The sequence below is a fragment of the Suncus etruscus genome, chromosome 8 (assembly GCF_024139225.1).
Source record: "Suncus etruscus isolate mSunEtr1 chromosome 8, mSunEtr1.pri.cur, whole genome shotgun sequence".
NCBI lineage: Eukaryota > Metazoa > Chordata > Mammalia > Eulipotyphla > Soricidae > Suncus > Suncus etruscus.
In genome coordinates this window covers 86362913-86390673 of record NC_064855.1, presented here as the reverse complement: position 1 = coordinate 86390673, position 27761 = coordinate 86362913, and the positions used below count along the sequence as shown (strand labels likewise).

The following is a 27761-nucleotide window of genomic DNA, read 5'->3' as shown; positions in this document are numbered from 1 at the left end:
CAAGGAAAGAGCCTAAATAATGATAAAAACAAGAACCTTCCTTTCCTGCTGTACTGTTTTTATGGCTTTGAGTTTTTATTTTTTCTATTACTTGTTTATTATTCTAATTTTGAACATTATTATAGTAGCAATTATTTTTACATTATTGTACTTAATCACGTAGAAAAACTTGATTCAAAGCAAGTTGATTATTATAATGTTGATTGATAATATATTTATCAAGTGTTTACAAAATATTTTCAAGTAGTGCTTTTTAATGAATTCTAATCATACACCTAAACACTGCAAATACATAAACTCTTTTGTGATAATTAGTGTTCTTATTATTTCTTAAAATAAATAAGAAATAAATATTTTAAGGAATATTTCTGTATATTTGCTTTTTTTGGCTAATTTTGCATGACTTAATGATAAATTAGATAATTAAAACACAATTTGTGCCAGAGTAATGATGGGGTTAAGGTTCTTGAATTGTTAATTACTGATCCCAGTTTGATCTTTCCACAAGAATAAGAAAACTTCATATGATGCAATCATTATCAGCTGAAGAAATCCTTGAGCACAAGGCTGCTAGTAAGTCTTGGGAACTGCCAGAAGTAATAGACAGGGGCCTGAGCACAGTGGTAGTGCATTTGCCTTGCATGCGGCTGACCTAGGACTGACCTGGCTTCGATCGACAGCATCCCTATGGTAGCCCAAGGCCAGGAGCAATTTCTTTTTCTTTCTTTTTTTTGGGGGGGGGCGTGGGGCACACCCGTTTGATGCTCAGAGGTTACTTCTGGCTAAGGATTCAGAAACTGGCCCTGGCTTGGGGGGACCATATGGGACATCGGGGGATTGAACCGCGGTCCTTCCTTAGCTAGCGCTTGCAAGGCAGACACCTTACCTCTAGCGCCACCTCACCGGCCTCAATTTCTGAATGCATAGCCAGGAGTAAACCCTGAGCATCAGTAAGTGTGGCCCAAGAACAAAAACAAAAAATAAACTAATTGACATTCACACAATACAATAATTTTAATTTAATCCTTGGAATGTATAATTTCAGAAGAACATTAAAAATGGTCTATGTTGGGGCTGGCAAGGTGTCACTAGAGGTAAGGTGTCTGCTAAGGAAGGACCTACCGTGGTTTGATCCCCCAGCATCCCATATGGTCCCCCCAAGCCAGGGACAAATTCTGAGCTCTTAGCCAGGAGTAACCCCTGAGCATCAAATGGGTGTGGCCCGAAAAAACAAAAAAAATATAAAAGATCTATGTTAAATGAAAGAAGCAACACATAACCTTTTCAGCTGTATATAAAAAAACTATATATATATATATATGTGTGTGTGTGTATATATATATATATGTAACACTTAATTTTAAAATTATCTCACTTTTCTTAAAATCCTAAATGTCTTTATATTTCTGGGCTACCGGAATTTCTGAGTCAATTATGATATACAATACTTCTACATACTTTGTAAGGTTTAGTCTTGAAAAGATATTTTATTTCAATAAATAGCTGAAAATATTTGTATTTATTTTCTAAATTATATTACTATTTCATCTCCATAATTTAAGTTGTATTAATATTATCACACTTTTAAGTATTTAAATATCTATTTGAATAAACATTTAATGATTTCATATAACAAAAATATGTGACATATTATTACTTCATTTTTTTAGCTATGCTACATTCAGATAAGTCAGTATTGTAATTCATAGGAATGATAATAAATGTAGCAACTTGAAGTCAACAATTCCTTTAGAAAAATAAAATTGTGTGAGGAATTTCTTATATATAAACCATGCAACAGCCCATGTACCTGAGGAAAATCTTGTGACTGCTCTTTGAAAATTCCTCCCCCCTTACCACCCTCCCTCCTCCTTCCCTCCCTCCTTCTTCATTCCCTCCCTCCATCCCTTCCCTCCCTCCCTTCCTTCCCTTTCTCCATCACTTCCCTGCCTCCCCACCTCCTTCCCTCCCCTCCTCCCTCCGCCCCTCTCCCTCCCATCCCTCTCTCCCTCCCTTACCTCCCTTCCTCCTTTCGTTTACTTCCTCCCTTTCCCTCCTCCCTCCCTTCCCTTCCTCTCTCATAACTCCCTCCCTCCTTCCCACCTTCGCTCTTCCTCCCTCCCTCGCTTACCTCCTATCCTCCATTCCTTCCCTTCCTCTGCCCTTCCCTCATTCCTTCGCTCCCTCCCTCCATCCCTTCTCTCTCTCCCTTCCTTCCTTCCCTCCCTCACTCTCTTCTCTTCCCTCCCTTCCTTCCTTCCCTACCTCCCTTCCTTCTCTACCTCCCCTCCTCCCTACCTCACTTTCTTGCCATCCAAACCCCGCAGTGTTCAGGGGTAACTCCTGGCTCTGTTTTCAGGAATAACTCCTGAAAGCATTTGGTGAATGGATAGGATGCTGAGGATCGAACCCAAATATTATTCCTGCAAGGCAAATGACATATCCTCAATTATCTCACAGGCCCCAGGAACAGACCATCTGTTTCTTTTTCTTTTTTTTTTCGGGCCACACCCGTTTGATGCTCAGGGGTTACTCCTGGCTAAGTGCTCAGAAATTGCCCCTGGCTTGGGGGGACCATATGGGACGCTGGGGGATCTAACTGCAGTCGCGGTCCTTCCTTGGCTAGCGCTTGCAAGGCAGACACCTTACCTCTAGCGCCACCTCACTGGTCCCAGACCATCTGTTTCTAATTATTTTTGTTTTAGTAAATTTCCAAGATTATCATCATACTCTATGATATTGTTCAATACTGAAAGAACGATATCAAAAAGAATCAATAAAATTTCAGCTCCATTTGAAACATTACTTATTACTTAATCTTTATAAAGGTAACATCTTGAAATAGCTATAGCACATGTTAAAATTTTTAAAAATGGGTGAAACAGCACTAACCTGCTATATTCTTTCTTTTGGGGGGGGCGTTGAGCCACATGCAGTGACACTCAGGGGTTATTCGTGGCTATGTGCTCAGAAATCCCTCCTGGCGTGGGGAATCATATGGGACACGAGGAGATTGAACTGCAGTCCTTCCTAGGTCAGCTGTGCCACCGCTCTGGCTCCCTATTCTAATCATTTAAAAATCCATCTCTTGAAACAAAACACACTTGTAAGTTTATGATATTGGTAATTCAATTGGTATAAGAAAATTTCTTCTGATTATAATAATTTTCAATATAATATTAGAGATGTATTCAAATTACTTATATTTTATATAACCATTTTAATTAATTAAACAAAATATAAATATCATTTGATTACTTAAAGAATTAGTCATTGAAAACCATCAATTTTTTAAGTGACAGAGGTTAGAAAATTATAGTTATATATATGTATTTATGTACATATATATTACTTTGCAATTAGATTGTTAGGAATTCCTGGCAGATGTAACTATTTATGGAATAACTTAAAACATTTTTATGTAAAATATGGACATATGGAAGTGGTCCTATAATTTGATACTAATATTTTTGCTGAAAAATACTTTATCAAAAATTTGTTCTATGGCAATGGAAATTGAACATAGTACATTTTATTTTTAAAGGATTTTCCACCCACTAATTGTTATAATAAATTATGTTTAATTATATTTTAGGCTGTATTCAGTTGGAGGTCGTGATGGAAGTTCCTGTTTGAGTTCAATGGAATATTATGACCCTCACACAAATAAGTGGAACATGTGTGCCCCCATGTGTAAGAGGAGAGGAGGTGTTGGTGTGGCCACATGTGATGGTTTTCTTTATGCAGTAGGAGGTCATGATGCTCCTGCTTCAAATCATTGTTCAAGGCTGCTGGATTATGTAGAAAGGTAAGACCACCAAAGAAATAATTCTTTGTGTAAGATAATTATATTTTTATTGCAGGAATGGGGCTCCTTGTGCTACTCTTTCAGTCCTCTATATATCATTTTCTGTCTCTCACATACATAAAAACTCAGTGTTTGATTTCATCCTTCTTTTAATGAATTTTCTTCCTCTCTACTTCCTTCTTATGTCCTTCCTTCTTTTCCTTCTTCCTTTAAATGTGCATTAGGTTACTGATTATTTGATAGGATAGTTAATATTTAAACTTCTAATAGATTATAAGAGAACAGGTAAATATATCTTTAAGTTATTTATTAAATTTTAATTATTTTAGTTTGTAAAACTGTGATTTCATTTGTCCCTAGTCATTGGGTTTGTTCCCTTACGCCCTTAAAACTTTTATAGTTATATTATAGACTTTCTATACCTCTGATGATATTAACAAATAAAAAATTATTGATCTTATTGACTCTAAATTTTATGTAATATAGTTTTAATGGAAAGGTTCAGACCTTCATTTATCACTTCCTTAAAGTGGTAAATGTACAGAAACTAAAATATAAATCTGTATTATACTAACAAACTAGAAACTCTGTAGCATAATTTTTACTGAATTTTCTTCAAAGTCTGTGAATCACTTGGAATTTAAATATGATATGCAGCTATGATTTAAAAAACATTGAAATTTATGGTGACAGTCTCTATTATATAAAAATACCTATTGATCCATGAGGAGGTAATAATAAGGAATGTTTATGTCTAATTTATCAACTAAAATGCAGTGTGTAACATCACCACAGTGAACAACTTTATAACCCTAAGTTATTGAATTAGTCAGTGATTTTGTATTTATCATGATACATGTTCATAATTGCTTCATGACTTCAGTGCCAAGGATAATATATAAGCTATGATATGAATACTATCAGTTTCTAGGAATAAAAGGAACAGATTATTCTTAACCATTACACCTGCAAGTGATATAAATATGTTTTTATTTACACTTTGGTGACAAACTGGTCATATGCCCATGGAGACTTTAGGAAGGTGACATAATAGATTTCTGATGAGTACCTGGGAGAATAAAGATTCTTGACCTGACACTATTACAAGTACAACTTTCTTCTTAATGTTAAAAAAAAAAAAGAAACAGTATCCCTTATACTCATTCTTGAAATTGGTAATGAAGGAAAGTGTTTTATCTTAGATTCATGATACTATTTTTCTAAGGTTTTATGATTGGTTTTATTGAGAATACCATCTGTTTATTAAAAAAACAAGCTCTTCAGTGAAGAGATTCTGTTCAAAGTCTAAATACAATTTGAAAGCATGTAGAAATGTTTATATTGCTTATTCTACAAAATATAATACAAAACAATAGCTATGAATCAGTATTCTTTTTATTCCTCTCTTTTTTATTTTTGGGTAACATTTGGTAGTAGTTAATGATTCTGAATTAAAAGCTAACTGTAACAGGGTTCAGGGGCCAATTGGTGGTTCACACACCTCTGCCACAAGCAAGGCAAGTGATGTCCCTGATTTATTATGTCTCCAGCCCTCATATACTTCAATATTCTCCTATCCAGTAAAACTAAAGTTTATAGATATCTATAATGAATACCTTGAACATAACTCAAATAAATAAATACATTTTATTTATACATACAAGTCTTTAAATTTTAGAAGTACAGCCAGTTGACAGTCCATTTATATTTCTGTTTTAAATTCATGAAGAAATTGAACATTCTGATGATTCTAGTATCATATGTTATGCTAATAAAATAACATACATATATCTTAAATTGTACTATGTAATTTATGGAAGTTTTGTGAACAGAAGCATAAATAACTCAACCTCAGAATACAGTAATGATGCAAAATTAGACTTAAATATGGAAATATTTTAAATTAAAGATATGCAATTGGTATAAGTGGTTTAAGTAGAGCAGAAACGAACAGCATCAAAGCATTCTGATATTTATCTAACAGAACCCAGCAAAATAAATTCCTTTTTTACAATTTCTATGATCCATATAATGTAATGATAGATTCACCTGTAAGTCATCAATGAATCAAAATATGTTATACCTCTCTATATTTTTGCACTTATAACGAGAATATTGCTCTTTTAGTATATGATCACGCCAAACTTCTTTTTTAAAATTTTAAAGAGAATTATGTAATGATGTATTTAAAAAACATATAGAACAAATTATATTAGATTATAAATATTAATATACAAATTTATATACCTGGTAGTATCAATGCAGTTATGGTATGCAGAGCAGATATGAGTTCAGCTATTTGAAAAACAAAAGACATATCTCATTTTAGAACTGGTAAAACATAGGGATTTAGGGATAAAAGAAAGTTCAGAAAGATTTGTAAATAAGCTAGACTTAATTTTGTAGACTAGCCTCACTCTAATAAGGTTAGCTTAAAAAGCTATATCTAAAAACTGTAATAGTTACTAACAAAATTTGGGGCATAATGTACAATCCAAAGAATCGAATGTGTTTTTTTAAATATTATTTTGCATGCATTTTCCTTGCACTAACATAGACTTTAAATATATTGAATGAAAGGAGACCAAGGAATGTTTTTAAATTGCAACCTTAAGATCACAAATTAAATTAGAATAGGAGTGTATATGAATATATATTCAAATATATCGGTACTACACTAACTATTAAACAATATATTAGTTCACATTCTGCTTTTAAAGCTGTTTCCTAGTATGTCATATGGACCTCCTAAATATGCATTATTTAGTATCCCATATTGCTTCTTTAAATTTATATGTTTTATTTATTTATTTAAAGAAAATGCATTACATAGTTGACATAGTTGATCACAATATATTTGTTTCCAGATAAATGAAAGCAAATTTATTTAAAAAAATAAAATAAAAGACAAAAAGTAATGAAAGATATAGCATGAAAAAGTACAGTAGCAAGTACATTTATTAAAATTATTGTATCTCCAATGAAGTTTAACAGAAGGTTTAATAAGCTCTTGTTAGCTGTTCATTCTGTTATGTGGTATTTCTTTAATAATAAATTAGGTTTAAATTTCTAGTATTCATATTTACAAAGATGAGTAGAGTCTATGATTGCCTTAGAGCAGGGTATCTGCTATTGAAATGGATGAAAAATCATTAATATCACAGCTATACAAATTAAACATGCCATTATGTATTTTTGCTTCAATGGTATATAAAGCATGTATTTTTCTTTGAAGTGGTGAGTAGGACTCAAGGAGTGACACAGTCATCTGCTTTCCTTAAATAGTGTGTCTTTAATGCTGTCATATGACAATTTATGGACATTATTAAAACAAAGACCAATTTTGTTGAGTGGCATATTCCCATGAATTAATCCATTAATATCGGATTCTGGGATCGAACTTGGGTCAGCACATGCGTGACAAAACCACCTACCCTCTGTGATATCACTCTATACCCAGATAAGTCTTTAAACATTTATTACAAGAAACTTATATATGGGTAAATACAATTAGAACTCAAAATTAAAATGAAAATAAGACTTATTTCTGTAAAAAATTAAACCCAATATGTCTAAAGATATGTAAAAATAGATTTTCCTCTATTTCTAATTCCAAATATCACTAGTAGTTTTACTTTTAAGGAAAGCACTAAGAAAAATTGGAATAGAGAGTGAAATGGGGGCAAGATGTTTTTCTGGCACACAGCTGACCCAAATTTAATTCTTGCTTCCCAAGCCCACCAGGAATAATTCCTATGCACAAAGCCAGAGGGAAATGCTAAGTACAACCACAGGTGGCTCAAAAGACCAAACAAAAGTGGTATAATGTTTAAAAAATGATTAAATATGTAATACCAATCCAGCAATTGAAACAATCTATGTTTCTCTGAAACATAGAGGAAATTAAGAATTATTTTCTACTATTAAGTTTACACTCTAGAGTTTCCTTCCCAATTCTTAACTGTTCTAAAGTTTAAATTACAGAGTTAAAACCATCTCAATTTAAGGGTAGCTATGTATTAGAGGACTGATGCAATTGAATCAAAATAAAAAACATGTTCATGTGAATCATGTGTAGATCTTGTTTTTAGGAAAATATTGTGATCAGAAAATATGTGATATTGATTTTGATATTTAGGTGGTCATATTTTGATATTTAAATATTTATATATGCATTCTGAATTTAGAAGTAGTAGTTGCTTTGTATGACACATAATAGCAGGAGAAAAATCACAAATATAATTGTTAAATTTTCATTAAAATTTATGTTTAAAGGGCCGAAGAGATAGCACAGCGGTAGTGCGTTTGATTGCAAGTAGCTGACCCAGGACCAATGTTGGTTCGAATCCCAGCATTCTATATGTCCCCTGTGCCTGTCAGGAGCTATTTTTGAGCTTAGAACCAGGAGTAATCCATGTGCACTGCGGGTTGTGCCCCATCCCAAAACATTATGTTTAGAAACTAATGTTTAATATTAGTTAACGTTTTCTGTCTTATAAAATAAACTTGCTATAAAAGGTCAAATTTTTATAACTCTCTTTCCCAATATATTTTAAAATTTATATATCAATATTAAATTCAATAACATCAAATAATAATGAATGTTTAAAATGAATTTAAAATAATCATTTTACAAATAAATGAATTATAAATGCTATTTTCTAAAGAATGGGACTTCTGCTTGTTGGTTTGTGTGTGTGTATGTGTGTGTTTGTGTGTATGTGTGTTTGTTATTTTTTCTTCCTTTTTAACCTCTCTTCTTTTAGATATTTATTACTTCTAGATGGACTCCTCCTGGTTTTTTGTTTGTTTGATTTTTGCCCCTCTCCTTTATTTTTCTTTCCTTCAAACAAAACCACAAAACTTGAATCATCTTGTTCTGCCTCATAAATTGAGGGAAAAATAATGGATGGTACCAAAACCAAGCAGGCATATAGGCATTGAGTAAAAATAAAAAAAAAAAAAAAAAACGGTGAGACTTTAACACCAAATCCAAAGCCAACTGCAAGACAATTAAATACCCAATCTACAACAATCTAGACACAGAGGGGACCACTTATTCTAGCAAACCAGGGAGCAAAGGAGGGATTATGGGATACAAACTGGGAACAGGAATGGAGGGAGGACAATACTGGTGGTGGAATGCCCCTGATTCAATGTCACTATGTACCTAAAATATTACTGTGAAAGATTTATAATTCACTTTGGTCAAAATAAAAATTATGTAAAAAATAAAAGAAGAACAACAAATGTAGTTAAGGGTGAAAAGAAGGAAACATTAAAAGATGGATAGAGGAAAGGTATAAAGGAGGAAAGAAGTTATGGTGTGAATAAGGAAAAAAGTAAAGAAGATTAGAAAGAAAGGGGAAAAGCAGGAAGGGAGGAAAGGTAGAAAGGAGGAGAGAAGGAAAATAATTAAACTGGGTGGGTGGTAAGAGAGTGATCTCTGATCTCTGGATGGGCTGCCTGCTGTTCTCCCCTGCTGGTCAATGACAAACAGCTGAGGAATAGCAAAACCCAATTTAAAATACAATGAGTGCCTTTATATTCAGTTATATAATGTTATATGTTGTATGTTGTGTAAACCCCGGTTTATACTGTTGTGATCTATGAACAAAACTGCAGGTCTTGTTTATAATTAACTTTTTCACTACTGAGGGACCACCATATTGTAAAATGATAATAAAAATTAACATTTAAAAAAACAATGGGGTTTTCTGATATTCATTTCTATCAAAATTGATGGTTTTGTTTTGTGAGAAAACAAATAGAATAAGAATACATTATCCTAATTATAGCATGATTAAGATATTTATATTATCTTTAAATTATAGACATCACAAGTCATGTTAATCATATTTTATAAATGCTTTTTATATTTGAATCTATTTTGTATTTTATGACGGCTATATTTTTGGGGGATCAAACCTTGTGACGCTCAAGGGTTACTCTGGCTATGCACTCAGATATCACCCTGGGGGCCGGAGCGATGGCACAAGCAGTTATGAGTTTGCTAATTTTTTTTTACAAACTTGTTTACTATTAGTTTTATTTTTATAATTCTTACTGAAAACTAAAGATTCCAAAATTTAGTAGCATTGGTTAACCACTTCATTATTTTTTATCCACTGAATGGGTTAAGATAAAATGAGTTCTACTTTATTCACAGTCAATATGGAGCTCAGCAGACTTAAAATATTTAACGTGGTTATCTAACAGAACTGCTGAGAACTCAGCTAATGCTTCACTTCAAAAGTTAACTATTGTACTTCTCTTGTGGCTGGAACTTTCCATAATTTAGTGACTGGGTTAGCAGAGAAGGGTGTACAATAGTAGAGGCTCAAGAATAAAACAATTACAATGACCCAACAAAAGCTCTATTATTTCACACTCGCTTTATATAACTTATCAATGCTTGTCACTTTGAAAGTGGAGTTGACAGGGAACAATCTATATCACTAAGAGAATGTCACTAGTAGTCATGTTCATTAGTTACTCGTATTTAACTTAGTAGAGTTCTACTACAGTTTAAAAGTAATTTTCAATCTTAAAATTAAATATAGATGCATCTACTTTTTAATCTAATGTTATAGTTTTAACTTGTGGAAGGGTATTGAAGCCACACTTGGCAGCTCTTGGGCTAGGTTCAAGTATCATTCCTAACAGTGCTTGAGAGATCACACTGGTGCTCAAAATAGAAACAAAGTGAAACACATTATAAAGCAAGTTCCTTACCTCTCTATGGCTTTTAGATTTACTTTTTAAATTTTGAACAATTATTTTCAATGATTTTTATTTTGACCAAAGTGGATTACAAATCTTTCACTGTAATATTTTAGGTACACAGTGACATTGAATCAGGGGCATTCCCACCTCCAATTTTGTCCTCCCTTTACCCCTGTTTCCAGCACATATTCCATATTCCCCTCCTTTGCCCCCCGGACTGCTAGTTTAAGTGGTTCCCTATGTGTCTAGCTTGTTGTAGATTGAGTATCGATTCTGTTGTCGTTGGCTTTGGATTTGGTGTTTAAGACTGATCAGTTTTTTATTTCCAACTAATAAAAATACTCAGCTCTATTTTCATTAGGAACATACTGTTCATGCAAGTTAAATTCTTTCTTAATCCTAAATAGAAGGAATTCTGGAGATTAGGATTGTGGCTTTCTCCATTAACAGGTGATTTTGACATTTTGAAGTTCTTGGTAGCTAGAAAGAGGTACCATAGTAACTGTATTCTTAAATGTAATAAAGAAACAAATTAGATAACATTTTACTATCAATTTTTTAAAAAAAATATCTACTAAAACAACTCTCAGCATAATAAATTATAATTGGGGGTCATATTAATAGTACTGACAAGAAAGTAGTTGCCTTGCACACAACCAGCCCAAGTTCCATTCCTGGCACTCTTTAGAGTCCCTAGAGTTCCACCAAGAAGAATAATCCTTGAACTCAGAAACTGGAGTAATCCCCAAACTACACAGACTGTGTATACTTCCTCAACTACAGCAATAGCAAAGAAAAAGTATACTGATTGAAAAAACGTTGAATAAGTGGGATAAGACCCACATGGACAGAAAGACTGAATATAATTCAAAAACATTACTTCTATTCTAATTTGATTTATGGACTCAATTCAATCTTTACTAAGCTACAGACACAGTGTGTGATTACACTTGAACATACCTTAAAATATTCTGATAATTAAAATAAAATAAGTCATTGATATCTGAGAAATTATTAAAATATTACATATCAACTGATTATATAGCTGTTTAACTTTGATATTATGCATAACTGAACAGCTAGTTATTTTCAGAATAAAAACTTGACAAATGGCAAGGCCAAAGCTTTAGAACAGCAGGTACGGTGTTTATTTTCCATACAAATGATTGGGTTTGATCCTCAGTATTCTACATGGTCCCAAGCCTACCAGAAGAGATTTCTGAGTGCTGAGCCAGGAATATCACCTGAGTGCCTTGCACTGTGTTTCTAAAAATAAATTAAATGAAAAATTAGACATAGATAGTTGTTTCTAGAAAAAAATTAATAAGGAATAGTTTGTAGGAGGAGTTTTGTTCTTATTTTAATATGGATAAAAAGCATTAATGTTGGAGCTGGAGAGATAGCATAGTGGCAGGGTGTTTCCCTTGCAAGCGACCAACCCAGGACGGATGGTGGTTCTAATCCAGGCATCCCATATGGTCCCCTGAGCCTGTCAGGGGGGTGATTTCTGAGTTCAGAACCAGGAGTAACCCCTGAGTGTCACCAGATGTGACCCAAATAACAAGAACAAAATCAAACAAACAAATCAAACAAACAAAAATGTTTTTCTATTTTAGGGAATTGTGAATCATTTCATTGGTCCCTTAAATTTAGGTGATATACAACAAAAATCAGGATTTTACATGTAAATATAAAAATGAAACAGTTTAACTTATAAATATAATATGAGAATCCCTTAACTATTTTATTAACAGGACTTAGAAAAAATTAATGAAAAGAAAAATATTCTTGTTAAAATATCTTTTTTTCAAAGATAGTAATATTAAACTAAAAATACTAGTCAGAAGGTAGGAAATAACATTTTAATGTATATAAGCTGCATTACTGTATATAAACTGTATATAAACTGCATTACTGGAGCCTAAAAGCAATTATTAAAAGCATTATTTTTTCATTTTATAGCATTTTCTCACTTTTTTTTTTTTTTTTTTTTTTGGTTTTTGGGCCACACCCGGTGATGCTCAGGGGTTACTCCTGGCTATGCGCTCAGAAGTCGCTCCTGGCTTGGGGGACCATATTGGACGCCGGGGGATCGAACCGCGGTCCGTCTCCTAGGCTAGCGCAATTTACTGTTTATTTTATATGCAGCATAAAAGTCTACAAATTATTTCTATGTATTTAGTTTCTAGTGGGATATTATCTGTGAGAATTTAGGAAAATGGGGTACCCAATATTGTCTACCACCTAACGCTTTAATTTTATTTTATATTTTTTGAAACAATCTATCTTTAAATATATTAAACACAGTTTTGATTTCTGAATTATAAGTAAGCTCCGTAGTACTTAAATTATTGCATAAAAAGAGTATGAAAATAAATGTAATGCAAAGATGTTATAGAATTCAGTGAGAAACTAGTTTTGCTTTGTGAATATCAAATGCTTCTGGAAATTTTTATTTTGTAACCATTCTGGCCATAATGTACTGTTGTTTCTCTTACCTAAGGGCTATAAACTTTAATAGAGTCCCTGATTCAGAGTTCAGACTCTGATTGTGAAAATCAAGTTGCTGTGTAGGAAAAGCAGACAACTTAAATGTAAAAAGTCGGGCCTACTTTTATTTTTTGTTATTTTTATGAAAGAACCAGCTGTATAAAATACTCTTAAAAATTAAAGTTTGTCAAATGCTGATTAATAATGAAAGAGTACTTAATCAGGCCTCTCTTAAGCTAAGATTAAGACTATTCACTTCACTTTGGAGTAATGATTTTGTCTATCCACAGACTGATGGGTGAATTCACATAGTTCTCTGCAGTAGATAATTCAGCTTACAGTCATCATTATAACATATATAACTAATAATGGGTGATATCTTTATTTTGTTCTTTTGTTTTGTTTTGTTTGTTTTGGGGGCATACCTGGTAAAACTCCTTGGTACTTTTGGTTTTGTGAACAGAAATTGCTCCTGGCTACTCAAGGGACCCATATGAGATACCAGGGATCAAACAATGGGTAAGCCACATGCAAGGCAAACACCCTATCCCGTGTGCTATCACTCTGACCCAGTACTGGGTGATTTCTCATTTGTGTTTCATTATAAATATCTGGAATTGAGTGCATTCAGAATAGAGGGTGTCTACAATCCGGTCTGAATTGGATTTGACTTGATTTTTCTGAAAATATATATGTTTAAATATCTGACCATTTTTTTAAGCTGAAAATAATTTAAGAAAATAGGGTATTTTATTTAAATTTTCTTCAGAATTTTATTTGTTTGTTTGGGTGGGGCATACCCAAATGTGTTCAGGGTTTTCTCCTGTTTCTGAAATCAGGAATTACTGTTATCAGTGCTCAAAGGACCATATATATAGGATGTCAGGAATCAAACCCAGGTAGGCCATCATGCAAGTCATTTGCCATTCCTGTTGTACTATCTCTTCAACACTCCAGGAATTATGAAATATGGTCAAAAGATATCTTTTTTCTTTGGGGACATGGATGCAGGAAAAGTAAACTGGTAAGAGGTTGTGTATATGGTATGACATTCATGGATAATTTTGTAACCAAGTTGCATAAATGCTGTAATTATAAAAAAAATCAATAAATTCTAGGGCAGGGCAATAGCACAATAGGTACAGCATTTGTCCTGCATGCAGCTGATCCAGTTTTGATCCAGTGAAAACCATAAGGTTCCTCAAGTCTGCCAGGAAAAATTATTTTTCTTCTAATTGTAATATATTACTTCTAAATGTGTACCCAGTTTATTTTTTATCTTCCTTTTGAATATAATAATTTGAGATATTTTAAGCATTTCAATTTACTTGAAGTTTCATAAGCCTTCAGAAATACATTATTTCCAAGTGCTTTGGTGTTGACTGTTTTATCAGCTTTGCCTTTGTAAGATGTGATAAACATTGTCTGCTTTGTAGACAGTAGTGGACAAAAATTCTTTGTGACTGAAATCCAATTAAATGAGAACTAAAATATGATTTCAGAAATAGCTATTTAAGTGAAACTGTGATAAAAGTCAGATTGGATTCTACTGAAGAACAAATACAATGTAAAAGACATTTACTGTTTATTGAGATTAAAGCATATTATATATTCTTTCTTTTACAGTAATACTGTAAAAATTTCCCAATAGACAAAAGCGTAACTGATGCATTGAAAGATCTTGTACACATTACCAGATTCCGTAACATCCTAACAAATCACTATCTCATGGTCCACTTTGTTATTTATTTTTCTTTATATATTTAGAATTATTTCATGTTATTTTAATTTCATATATATTTATGCAATCATTCCAGAAAATGATAATGAAAAACTATCAGCAATTATTTTGCCTAATCATAATTCTATGAATGATGTGACTAAAAATTTTAATATTATTTTTTAAAAACAAATAAACAACAGTGTCTAATCATTATAATTCCTAAATAATGTTCCAAATATCAGTTCATTTTTGATCTGTTTAATCTGAAGTTCAAATAAGTTCCATTAATTTTATTTCCCCCTTTTAAAAACATTTTAATTAAGATATTGATTCTTATAAAATCTGTATTTGTTTATATAATGGTTAGAGGTGTTTTGTTTTTATAATAATTATAATATATGTAAATATATAGTCAATATTTTAATATATAATTATTGAGAAATTTGATTAGTTATTTGTGAAGTACTCCAACATGTGGTTTGTAATCTTTGTTTTCTTATATTTTTTTTATTTCTATTTACTCCTTTTTTATTACGGAGTCAGGGATAGTAGGGTTAGGTATAAAGAAATAAAACAACCTTTATATCTTCTTGTATGATCATGTTTAAAAATTTAAGTATTTTAAAAGTTAATCTGAACCATTATATGCCTGTGCTGGGATGTTTATATAAACATTTACTTGTGTTACTTTTCATTTTTGCATTGCCATAACATGTAAAATTTCATTTTTATTTGTTGTCAACCACTTACTTTTGGCAGGCACTCACCAAACTCTCATTTCATATATTTCCTTTTGTCTATCACAATTCCCTTCATCAACCTGTTTAACATATATGTGTGACATGTGTGCTTTCTGTGAAATATACATTTTAGGTTACTGGAGTCCTAATAGGTTGTTTGGTAAAACTATTCTCTTTTTGGCTTATTTATTAGTGCTTGGTGTTTCTTTGAACGCCTGTAAATGAAATGTCAGTTTATAAAAAAAAATAAATAAATAAAGGGAAGTAGAAAAACAAACTAGGGAAACTAGAGCTATTTTATTATGTTAAAAATGAATATATTTGGGGCTGGAGTAATAGCACAGTGGCAGAGTGTTTGTCTTGTATGCGGCTGAACTAGGACATACCTGGGTTCGATCAACAGCATCGCATATGGTCCTCTGAGACCAGAGTGATTTCTGAGCTCATAGCCAAGAATGACCCTTGAGCTTCACTGGGTGAGGCCCAAAAATCAAAAACAATATATATATTAAAAGTTTTATTATATAAAATATATTTTTTTCTGGAATCAAAGAATTTAGTAGAGCAGGTAAAGTAAGCTTCTCTTAGTATTTTGCTAAACAGAGATTATCCCTAGTACCAATAAGGTCCTCAAATTTAAACTCCAGTGATCCCTGACCACACCAGGTTTTAGTCCCTCCACAAAATGAAAAGAACAACCAGAGGAAAATTTTTTTTCCAACTTTATTTATATATAATACTTTGGTTTGCATAGAATTTTATTTTTGGTAGCTGAATCTGCTATTTTCAGATTAAAGACAAAAGGATGTTTGCTGAAATAGAGTATATTGAGCAAAGTATTCTTCAAGTTGTTACAAATTAAAATACCTATATTTAATGCCTGATTATGAGATTATCTGAAAATATTTCTTGTTTAAATTCAATAAATATGGCTTTCCTACTTCTATCTCTTGATTTACACATCAATTGGTAAAATTTATTTACCACTCTTTCTGGTAGTAAATCCTGAATGATGTCAATAAAACTGTTTCATATGTTGTATTTATTTTTCCAGATTTAAAAAGCTCATATCTATCAAATAAACACAAAATAAAATTTTACTTTGAAAATAAGATAATTGATAGGTATAGAGATCAAAACCTTCTGTAATGCTGTTCTGCTGCTCTTTACAACTTTATAATTAACCATGTTTTAAAAAGCATACTAAAATAATTAGCCTTTTGATTTCTACTTTTCTCAACATTGGTAAACATTTATATAATATTTTTGATTTTTATATATGTTTTATGATTATTTTTAGCATATTCAGTTGAGATTCATACCTCATTTAATGTCCTTGTGGAGGATTTACTGTGAAGGAAATATCAAAATGCTTTAATTTTATAATGCCCTACTAGAGAATAGCCCATGATTCTCCCACATTTTAAGATATAAATTCAATTAATCATGATGAAATTGCTTTTAATCTTTTAGCTCAAGGTTATTGTAAAAATAATTATTAACATAACTAGCTTTCTCATGGAAATAAGAGACATCAATATGCTAAATGAACTTTTATCTATATAATATAAATTTAGGTATATTTTTAAAATAAGCTTTATAAAAACAGTCACTATAAAAGATAAACACATACTCCAATGATTGTGCATTAAGAAAAACATTTTTCCCTTGTCCTTCTGAAAAATATTTCATATTGTAAAAGTTGGGTGTTATTTGAACATGTTATATTCTATTATTGTTACATTCAGATATGATCCTAAGACGGACACATGGACCATGGTGGCTCCTTTAAGTATGCCCAGAGATGCTGTTGGAGTCTGCCTTCTTGGAGATAGATTATATGCAGTTGGTGGCTATGATGGACAAACATACCTCAATACTATGGAATCCTATGACCCACAAACTAATGAGTGGACTCAGGTAAGCTTTTTTCATTGTCATGATTTTCATAAGTTATAATTATTATATTACTATTACTGTTATTATTTATGTATTCCCTTTAGGGAGAGAGAAGAATATATGGAGCCAAATTTCATTGCACCATAAGTGATTTCCTTTAGTCAATTGTCTTTTACATTGCAAAGTATTCAATATATCCCTTTTTTATGTACTTTCCTCTTTATATTCTGAAATTTCATAACATTTATATATATTTATATTTATATAAATTGAGAAATATATATTTATTTATATATAGATGTGGGAAATTCATTGAAGTATGAATTTAAGCATGAATAAATTTCCTAAATACTGTAAAGTATAATAACCAATAGTAGCTTAGTTCTAATGAATTAAAGCAAAGATTAAATGATTAAATATTCGTACCCAGGACTCTAAATTTAGAATACTTAACTTATAAGATAGTTGGAACTAGAGAATGGAAAACCACAAATACAACCTTCCGCATCAAATTTTTGCTTGACTATCTTTATTATGATTATTGTTTCTTACTCTAGAGACAAATTTTCACAATATAATGCCACTGTGAGTTCTAAATAGACATCCATCAAATATAAAATAAATAAGAATACTAAATATTCAATTTTGAAAAGAAAGGACAAAGGTCTCTGAATGAAACATAAAACATAAAATAACTTCTATAAAGCCAATTATCCAGAAAGATATTTTGAACAGTTTTCTCACCATTATATTTTGGAAGAAGGAAGTAGCCCATAACAATAATTGGTAGCTAGGTTTCATGTGCAAGTGTTTAAATCCTAGTAATACTTGACTTCCCTAAATGATTGATTATAAGTGAGGCATCATCTCTGGTAACTCTTATTCTGATCACATATTGTATTGATGTGTGTGAATATTGGAGTAAATTAAAAAAGAATATTAATTTTTATTACATATTTCTGATAACTTATAAATATAACAGTTTTGCTAATAATAAAATGTATAATTATATATGTATTATATAGTTTTTATATTATTTAAATTATAATACCTGAATTTTATTAGAGAGGAAAGAATCATGGAGAAAAACTGGGAACATTTGCAAACAACCTATAATTGTCTTTTACTGTAACTGAGAGAAACATCTATCTATTACTCAAAAAGCAGCACGATAAAAGAAATGTTTAATAATTAATTTTATATTACTATACTAAAATATTAGAGGACATATTTAATGTTTTTCTTTTGAATTCTAATGTTTCCAAATGCTCACAAAGTAGAGTAACGTTTATTCATTTGCTAAGAAAAGTACGCTATTCTATAGCATCTACTATAAATATGCCACTTATATAAAAGAACATTAAATAAAGAAAGTTTATGGTCACATAAATGCAATAATATAATACCTTCATTACATATTTATAATAATTACCCATTATGGTCATGATTTCTCTAAAATTGAAATCAAAATAATATATGTAGTAATAGTAGTTAAAAGCCTCCTAAAGAATGTTTTCCCTCATTTGTACTTTATTATGCTCTTTTATATCATATAGCATCTTACAAATAGCAAAATGGTATTTAAAATATTTTATAGTAGACTTTTTGTATAATAATCATAATTTTAAGGCTCTTAAATTACTTTAAGATTTTATGCTTACATATGTTTTATTATTTATATTTTAAGACTTTTTGGTACCATCAGCATCTCTTGAAAACTTTGGTCACTGAAATAGATGAATATACTTTTAGTATAATAACTAATTTTATATTTATTCAGTGCATAAATGTGTAAAATAATTTAATATTTTTTTATCAATTGAATCTTCTGAAATCTAAAGTTTATAATAAATAATCATGTTTGTAACCAAGGTGCTTAAATAAAATATTATTGAAAGAAAAGAAAAAGAAAACAACCTTAAAAATATCCAAGCATGGGGCCGAAACGGTGGTGCAAGCTGTAAGGCATGTGCGTTGCACAAGCTATGATGCACCGCAATTCAATCCCCCAGCATCCCATATGGTCCCCCAACCCAGGAGATATTTCTGAGCATATAGCCAGGAATAATCCCTGAGCATCATTGGATGTGGCCCCAAAACCAACCCAAAACAAACAAAAAATATCCAAGCATATTCATCCAGAAAGCTCCGTCAAGCAACCTGAAGTAATGGACACATAATAACTATCAATTCATTGTCAAACTGATGTCATTCACAGATTGTGTTAAAGAACATTTTCATTGATTCTTGTGTATTTGTGTGTTCTAAAAGAGTTTAGCTGTCTCCTTACACAATTATATTTTTGGCATTGAATAAAACATGTACTGAAAGAATGTATATAAAGAACTATATTCTATCTACAGCTACAGAGAATCAAGTACAGTGTCCTTTAGTGCCATGTGTCCATATTTATGAATAGTTTCTGGGCATGAGGCATCATTTAATAATCAGAATAATTTAAAAACCATAACTTCATTTGAATAATCTGAATATATCTATACATATAACCCTTCATCCAGCTCTTAGAAAAAAGGCCAAACTCATCTCCAAAAGATGTTAGTAGATGAGTTTTTTGGAAAAGACAGGACTACTTCAGGATCCAGATCTTCGGATGAACCAGGTCTCAACCAGGCTAAAGGCCAACCAATTGCATGTAGCTCCTACTTTCCCCAGAGAAATGACCCAACTTCATAACTGATAGCAGAGAGATGCCAGCTGATGGTACCAACTCCATAGCCCTTGAAGGACATGGCTGCATATGTGGCCAAGTGACAATACCAAACTTTACTAGTGTTGACAGCCTAGTAAAAAGCATTGAAAACTAAGTGGCAAAATTGCTTAGAAGTCCACTTAACTCAGTGAGTGGACACAGTAACACAATTAGAACTAGCAGCTTAGTAAAGTCCAGACAATGGTATCAACACCATTATGAGACATATGTTGTACCAGTCAATTTAAACTAAATTACTGTATGCCTGCTAAAGAATAATGTTTAGATGGTGGATGGAAAAATGGGTACATTATCAGAAATAAAGACCCATTGGTGGTAGGAATCTATTTGGAGCATTGGTATTCTGAAACACCTGTGTTGTGAACAACTTTATAAATCATAGTGGTTAAATAAAGTTTCTTATGTATATATGCATAGAATATATAGTTGACATGTAAATACAAATAGAAATAAATATAATTAATTAGATAGCATTAAATCAAGAAAAGAAAAAAGTTTTGCTAAATATTTATAATGTGGCAACTCCCACCCACCAACATCATTTTCCCAGCAGAAAAACATCCTGGCTCTCTTATCTTGTTCCAGAATAAAATAATGTTCTTTATACTTCCCAGTAGAATGATCAAAGCTGATACCTCTATTGCATTTTCAGAAAAGAGGGGTGCATATTTCTTATGGCATGAACCTCAATGCCACCCTCTAACAACTTCCAACAAAAAGGCTCTGTCCCATGACCTTAATCATATGAAACTTTCAAGGTACCTAGTTTGTTTTAGATTTATAAATCTTGGACTGCATTTTATTTGTAGTAATGTGACATCTCAATATCATGTAGTGTCAGCCCAGTAGTATCACAGGAAATCTGATAGGAAAGTTATATAATAGTCTAATAAACTCAGTGAGCTTAACCAGTAGCACAGAAGGCTCAAGTAGCATCAAGCATAAACTAGTAAATTCTTAGACACTGACTTTAGTTATATCATGGAGAGTTATAATAATCATTTCAAAGTGACCAGTGTTGATCTAAGATTTAATAATTTCAGTTGCCATTATATTATTGTAAGAAGCAATATAAGATATATTTGTATAAGGATGGAAGTAGGCAATGGTGCTGGTTGGATTACTGGGGATACTGGTGAAGAGATGGTCACATTGAGGTTTGAATTGTTTGACATTTAATGCCTAAAATGATTGTATTATGAACAACTTGGTAAATATCAGCCCTATAATAAAAATTAAAAAGATAAAAGTAAAAATATATATAATATGAACTTTGGTAGCATATGCTAAATTTTTAAAACATGATCAGATTTGTGACATTGTTGAGGAAAATTATCCAATTTGATCAAAACAACAAAAAGGCATTTAAAGGAGCTTGAAGCAGCAGCAAGATTTATTTCTTGTAAGCAATTTCCCAGAAGAACAATTGTCATGATCTTAAGCATCAAAAAAAAAAAATAGGCAAGAAAGCAGGAATTTTATGCCCTTTTCTATACAAAGGAGTAGGCCAGGTTTATGATGTCTGGGATACTTATATTGGTATATAATAATCAATAAGCAAACTATAAATCTCCGATATTTTTTTCAAACATAAGAAGCACATATTACTTTGTGGGTCCCTTGGTCAAAGTTCCTTTGGCTGGATTGTTCAGCTGTGTTTATTTGTTTTGTTTTGTTTTTCACCCAGACAGAGAGCTGAATACCTCTTGAAAAGGAACTTGAAGAAACAGGACATAGGCAGCTATAGATAGCTGAGTTTTACTTCTTATTCAGTCTCATGTAAATAAACATAAAACTCTTTAAAATGTCTCTAATCAATAGAATTACACATGCTCCTCCTTATTTCTTATATTTAGGCCAGCTTAAAATATTCCTCAAGTGTAGTAGTAAAGTAGACTCTAGATAGATTTTTCTCCAGTCACTTCACTTTCTCATCAAGTAACAGTTCTTTCTCTTAAATATTTTTTAGTTCTAATTAGGTGGAATATTTTTTTTCTATTTTTCCTTTTTTAGACCACACCCAGCATGTATAATTCAATTGATTAGAAATATGTTAGGAAGACTTATGATTATTTTAATGGTAGTTGAGTGAGTTAAAACTAAGGATGATGGTCTATTAAACTATAAACAAATCATGAAACTTATTGACAGAAAAAAATAACAGGTAGCACACATTTTGGAAAAAAGCAGAGTTTGTTGTTGTTGTTTTTGGGTCACACCCGGCAGCGCTCAGGGATTATTCCTGCTCTCTGCTCAGAAATCGCTCCTGGCAGGCTCAGGGGACCATATGGAATGTCGGGATTCAAACCACCGTCCTTCCGCAAGCAAGGCAAACGCCCTACCTCCATGCTATCTCTCAGGCTCCTAGCAGAAAGATGTTTTATTTTTTATTAATAATTTTTATTTTGACCAAAGTGGATTACAAATCATTCACAGTAGCATTTTAGGTACATAGTGACATTGAATCAGCTGCATTCCCAACCACCAAGGTTGTCCTCCCTCCATCCCTGTTCTAGCATGCATTCCATATCGCCCCTTCTTTGCTACCCGGGCTGCTAGTATAAGTGGTCCCTTCTGTGTCTAGCTTGTTGTAGGTTGGGTATCGATTCTGTTGTAGTTGGCTTTGGATTGGGTTTATCCTTTTTTATTTCTACTCAATTGGTCTTGGTGTCCCCCATTATTTCCCCCTCAATTTGTGAGGCAGAACAAGATTAAAAACACTCCTATAAAATATGTAGGGAAATAGGTACATAGATGAAATATTGCCTGATTACATTGTGTATTATTTCTCTGTTTGACATATTATCAAGGTTATTTGAGAAAGCAAACTAGGTAGTTCAAAAGTTCTGTTTTTTAATTAAGACAAAAGATTTCAGGTGATAGAAAGCAGAACCTGACACCACAAGGTCCTAGAGGACCTCTGGTCATAAAACCTCCCCAATGAGCACTGCTTACCTAAGCATCAAATAGGCTTGCACTGTAGGGCCTAGAAAGAAAGAGTGGCCCCATCCTTAAAAGACAGATGTGAAGTCTACAAAAATGTGTTACACATTAGCCACCCCATATCTATTGAATGGGGGGAGGTTTGCAAACGTTACTTTGCAAATCTTCCTTAGACCATTATGATGTGAAATTATGCTTGAAAAATGTGGGGAATTAAGAGAGATCATGAAAAGTGCCTATAATTTGGAGTCAGATATCAGTCTAAATATCAGTGCTAAAATATTTACATATTGTGTCTTGATATTGAAGTCACATACCTGGGTATAGAGATGATGCATTATCATGATTTCTATTGAGGTCTTTATAAGTTATATTGTTATATGCAAGATATGACAATTTACTTACATTGTATTTCTTTTCTCATTTAGAATAGTTGAAAATAAATATTGCAAAATTATTCTAACACTTAAGTTTTAAAAATAATGTCTTAAATGTTAGGAATAAAAAATATCACATGGGAATTTTAAGTGCCAGGTATGGTAGTTAACAATATGTTTTAAAGAACTGGTAGTCTAATGGAAATCTGTCATCATTAGAGGGATGACAGATCTGTTCTTTTTCAATCAATAAGATAGAATGTATATAGTTATATTATTTCTTATGTGTTATTAGATTTCTTACATTTTATTCACTTTGCAAATTGAATTCAAATTTCATTATGTCAAGTCTACCTTTTTGTTTAGTGTGCATAAGTTATTCTTAGAAATACGTAATAAAACTATTGATACAAAACCTCAAATTATTAAAACAGCTTACCTCAGTGGACTAAAATTTTATTAAAACAATGTAAAATTATTGTTTTGATGTAACTCCAGTCTACTTCATAAACAGGATTATTAAAAATTCTTAGTTCTCACTTCCTTGATAAGGTAGAATATTTTAATAAGCCTTATTACAATTGTAACTGTGGCCTATTTATGAGAAAATATTGATGCTCTTTACTATATATCTCAGTGTATAGCGAATGGATAACATATTTAATTTTGTGTGATATCTGGGGAAATAGCTTTGAAATTATTTCTCTAAGTATAGTAGCTACTTCATTTAAAATATACTTCACGATAATGCAATGATATATGATCACAAATATATCTTTGAATCTCTGAACAAATCCATACAGGAAATATTTCTATAGCAGCTTCATTTCACTAAATATTATTAAATAATTCATTATTTTATTAGAAATTTGTGTTATATCAAGTTATTGAATTTATAATATAAAAGTAATTGATTTATGTAAATTTATTTTTTACTGATTTCAATTTATTGTGATCCTTGTTGGGCATATATTAGCACATTATTTATGCTATTCATTCATTTTGGCTTTAAATACATTATGATGTATTTACTTTTATAAACTAAAATGTGCGTTGTTTTTCATCATTTAACAGATGGCCTCCTTGAATATTGGACGAGCAGGTGCCTGTGTGGTAGTCATCAAGCAACCTTGATTTATTTTGATTTAGAAGGATTTTTTTTTCTGGAATGATTATTTTTTATGTCAGAGGACAAGAATGAGAACTTCCTAAGATGAAATTCTTCAAGAACAAGGATTTCTTCAGATTAGCTTACTGATAGATACCAAAAAAGGTAGAAGAGTAAACAGAATTATAGGAGACAAATCTTCAAACTTCTAGAGGACAGTATCTGGCTGCATATTAGTTCAGAAATGGTTATTGGTAATTTGTTTTGTATTGTATCATTACAATAACTAGAGTTACCAAAGGCTTGTTTTTATTGAGTAATTATAAAGAAAGACTGATATGGACATGGCTAATTTTATGACTGTGACTCAATCATTTTCTAATCTGTGACCATATAAAAAGTTGCCAAAATCTAATTGCTTTATTATTTTGCTATTCAGTAGTCATGCCAGGAGGTAGAATGTTTTATTGAAACAAACCGGCATCTTTCTCATTTTGCTTAAGCAATGAAGATAATTAGAGAAACAAATCCATGCTTGTCTCTTGCATTCAGAAAACAAACTATCCTGCTAATAAAAGTTACATATATAATTAGAGACGATGGCTGAGTGTATTGCGGTTCCATTAGTCATCTGAAGCTGGCAAACACAAAGGTTGTTTTCATTAGTTTGCCACTTGCTTTGCTTTTGAACACACTGAGCCGAGGAATCAGTTCAATTATGGGCGCACCACTTAGAGTTCAATGTAAGCATGGGAGCTAGTTTTTCTGAATTGTTATATAGGTAGATATACATTGCATGTTGAAGTTCTTTAGAATTTTGTTCATTTGAGAAAAGAAACAGAATTTTGATAAAAAAATATAATCCATTCATTTGCAATATTAATGATCTCTGTTATAAGGACAACATTCATTTTTCATTTCTCAATTTTCAAACTTTTGCATTGATAAATGCATAATTTTATGAAGATTGTTTGTAATTGTTTAAACATAAAGTATATTATATAATGTCCTCAGTAGATACATGTCAATTGAAGAAATGATAATAAACAATTAAAATTTTGTTTTTATCAGTGTCTCTTTCTTCAAAATTTTTATCTAAATGCATATATAAGTTTAATAAGCTATTTTAATTGTTTTTGCTTTTCAGAATTAAGAATTATATGGTTGGTTAGCTGTAGACCTATTGCCTTCCAAATATAACCTTATGAATTTAATCCCCAGGAATCTAAAACAGAATAGGCAATAGGTCATTCGGGTATAAGTATTTTTCTCTTTTAAAGTACTATTCTGACAAACAAATAAAATTTCTATTGATTTTATTAGTATTTACTTACATAAAATACCTTAGATTAATGCTTAGATAAAAATAATAAAAAATAAGAGTGCTTAAATCTTTCTAGCTCTATAAAAGAGAAGAAAAGTATTCTGAGTATGGATTTTAGTTTCTTATTGGGAAATAAAAAAATAAAATCTAGTAGCAAGAAACATTTTGGTACTGAGTTTTATATAGGAATATTAGGAAATTCCATTTTTCCAATAAGTTTATTTGGCTACATTTATTAGTATATTCCAGACATATGTAATTACATGGAAATTAAATTATCTGTAAATTTTATTTATCTTTAAGTCTTAATCATTAGTGCCCTTTACATAAGACCTATGGTGGCATTTGGACAGTATCATCAAAAGTGAAGGGTTTCATAGGATTTACATGGCCACAAATCTATGCAATATGTTTATTTTCTGACTAAACATACAAAACCCAATTTATACTTTTCCTTTAAAGCAAGTTTGCTGACTTTTTATCAAAATACTACATATTAAAAAAAAAAAACAAAGTAAGATTTAAAAACTACACAGAATGAAACAAAGAAAATAGGCTGCATATGGCATAGACCCATAGAGCCAAATGAGATATTAAAAAGATACCTAATAATTCCTTGTTCTCAGAATTTATGATCATTCCTGGAGTTGTTTAGTTTTATGTAGTCTAGGGATTTGAAACCAGGTAGGTTTCAAGCAAATAGAGTGTCTTACCTATAGTGCTATTTCTCCAGCCAATTGAAATGTAATTTTATAAAGTCAATACATGTATAATAGAATTCAGAAATCTTAAACACTGATGCTTGGGAATTTACAGGTGACATAATTCTTATACTTCGTATTCATATACGAAAAGTAAAGTTATTTTTAAAAAATACATCTTTGAATGCCCAATTTTTTCAGCTATTTTCCCCTCACTTCTATTACATATTATGAATTATGTATAATATTTTGTTTTTACAAATAGCCTATTTTGATATTAATTTTAAAAAATGCTTACTGGATATGTTTTAATTAAAACTCTTTTCTTTATTTTGGCTTGTGTACCACAAAAGCAATGCTCAGAGTTTCCTTTTGGCTCTGTGTTTTGGAATCATTATCTGTAGTGGGCTTAGAAAACTGTATATGTTGTGGGGATTGAATCCAGTTTGGATGCATGCAAGTAATCACCATAACCCCTGTTCTATATCTCTGTCTTTAGGGATTTAGATTTAATTTAAATCTTGAAAAAGAAACTACAGTAAAGTTGTTTAGTATCGGTTTAAAAATTAAAAGAATTCCTAGAAGACGTAGGAAACAAGCCATGAAGTGTACATGTATGAAAAATAGTTAAATTGCTTGGCTAAATGCTGCCTTGATTGATTTTTACTCCAAGTTTCTCACCAAATTACGTTTGGGAAAGTAACCATGGCAACTAAAAGCTTGACTACTGAGTCGAACAAGTAAAATAATGTAAAGAATAAAGTAAAAGGAACTACAAAAACTCCAATGACTTTGGTTAGAAATAACTTATTGCAAACATTACACATTATATTCATATTTTTACACAACCTTGGAAGTTAATAACACCTATTATCAGGAAGTATATTATAAAAAGTAGATTAAGTAGTCAACAAAATGTTTTGATAGCTATTTCTTATTCTCTAAAATTACTGTTTATCAAGTACTTAAATGCATTAGCATTTTTAATAAACATGTCATATTACTGCATAAAATGTCATAATCCAAATTTATTTAGTTGCCATTTTATATCTTTGGTCATAAAAGAATATTGCAATGCCTGTATGATTTTCTGTATAAATGCTATTTTTCAGATATGATAATACTTTAATCAATACCTGTCATAAAATTTTAAAATCCTTAGAATAAAAATAAACTTAGTTGACCTGAAGT

At 31.3% G+C, this 27761-nt stretch overlaps 1 protein-coding gene across 1 annotated transcript in view; it reads left to right on the top strand.

The window, feature by feature from the left end:
• The window catches only part of KLHL1 (kelch like family member 1), a 317531-nt gene extending 292943 nt beyond the window's left edge, over window positions 1–24588 (top strand). The window contains exons 9-11 of the mRNA XM_049779031.1: window positions 3596–3808; window positions 17236–17407; window positions 24512–24588. Coding sequence (XP_049634988.1) covers window positions 3596–3808; window positions 17236–17407; window positions 24512–24571 — 445 coding nt within the window. The 3' untranslated portion in view covers window positions 24572–24588. The remainder of the gene's footprint in view (window positions 1–3595; window positions 3809–17235; window positions 17408–24511) is intronic.
• The last annotated feature ends 3173 nt before the right edge of the window (window positions 24589–27761 follow it).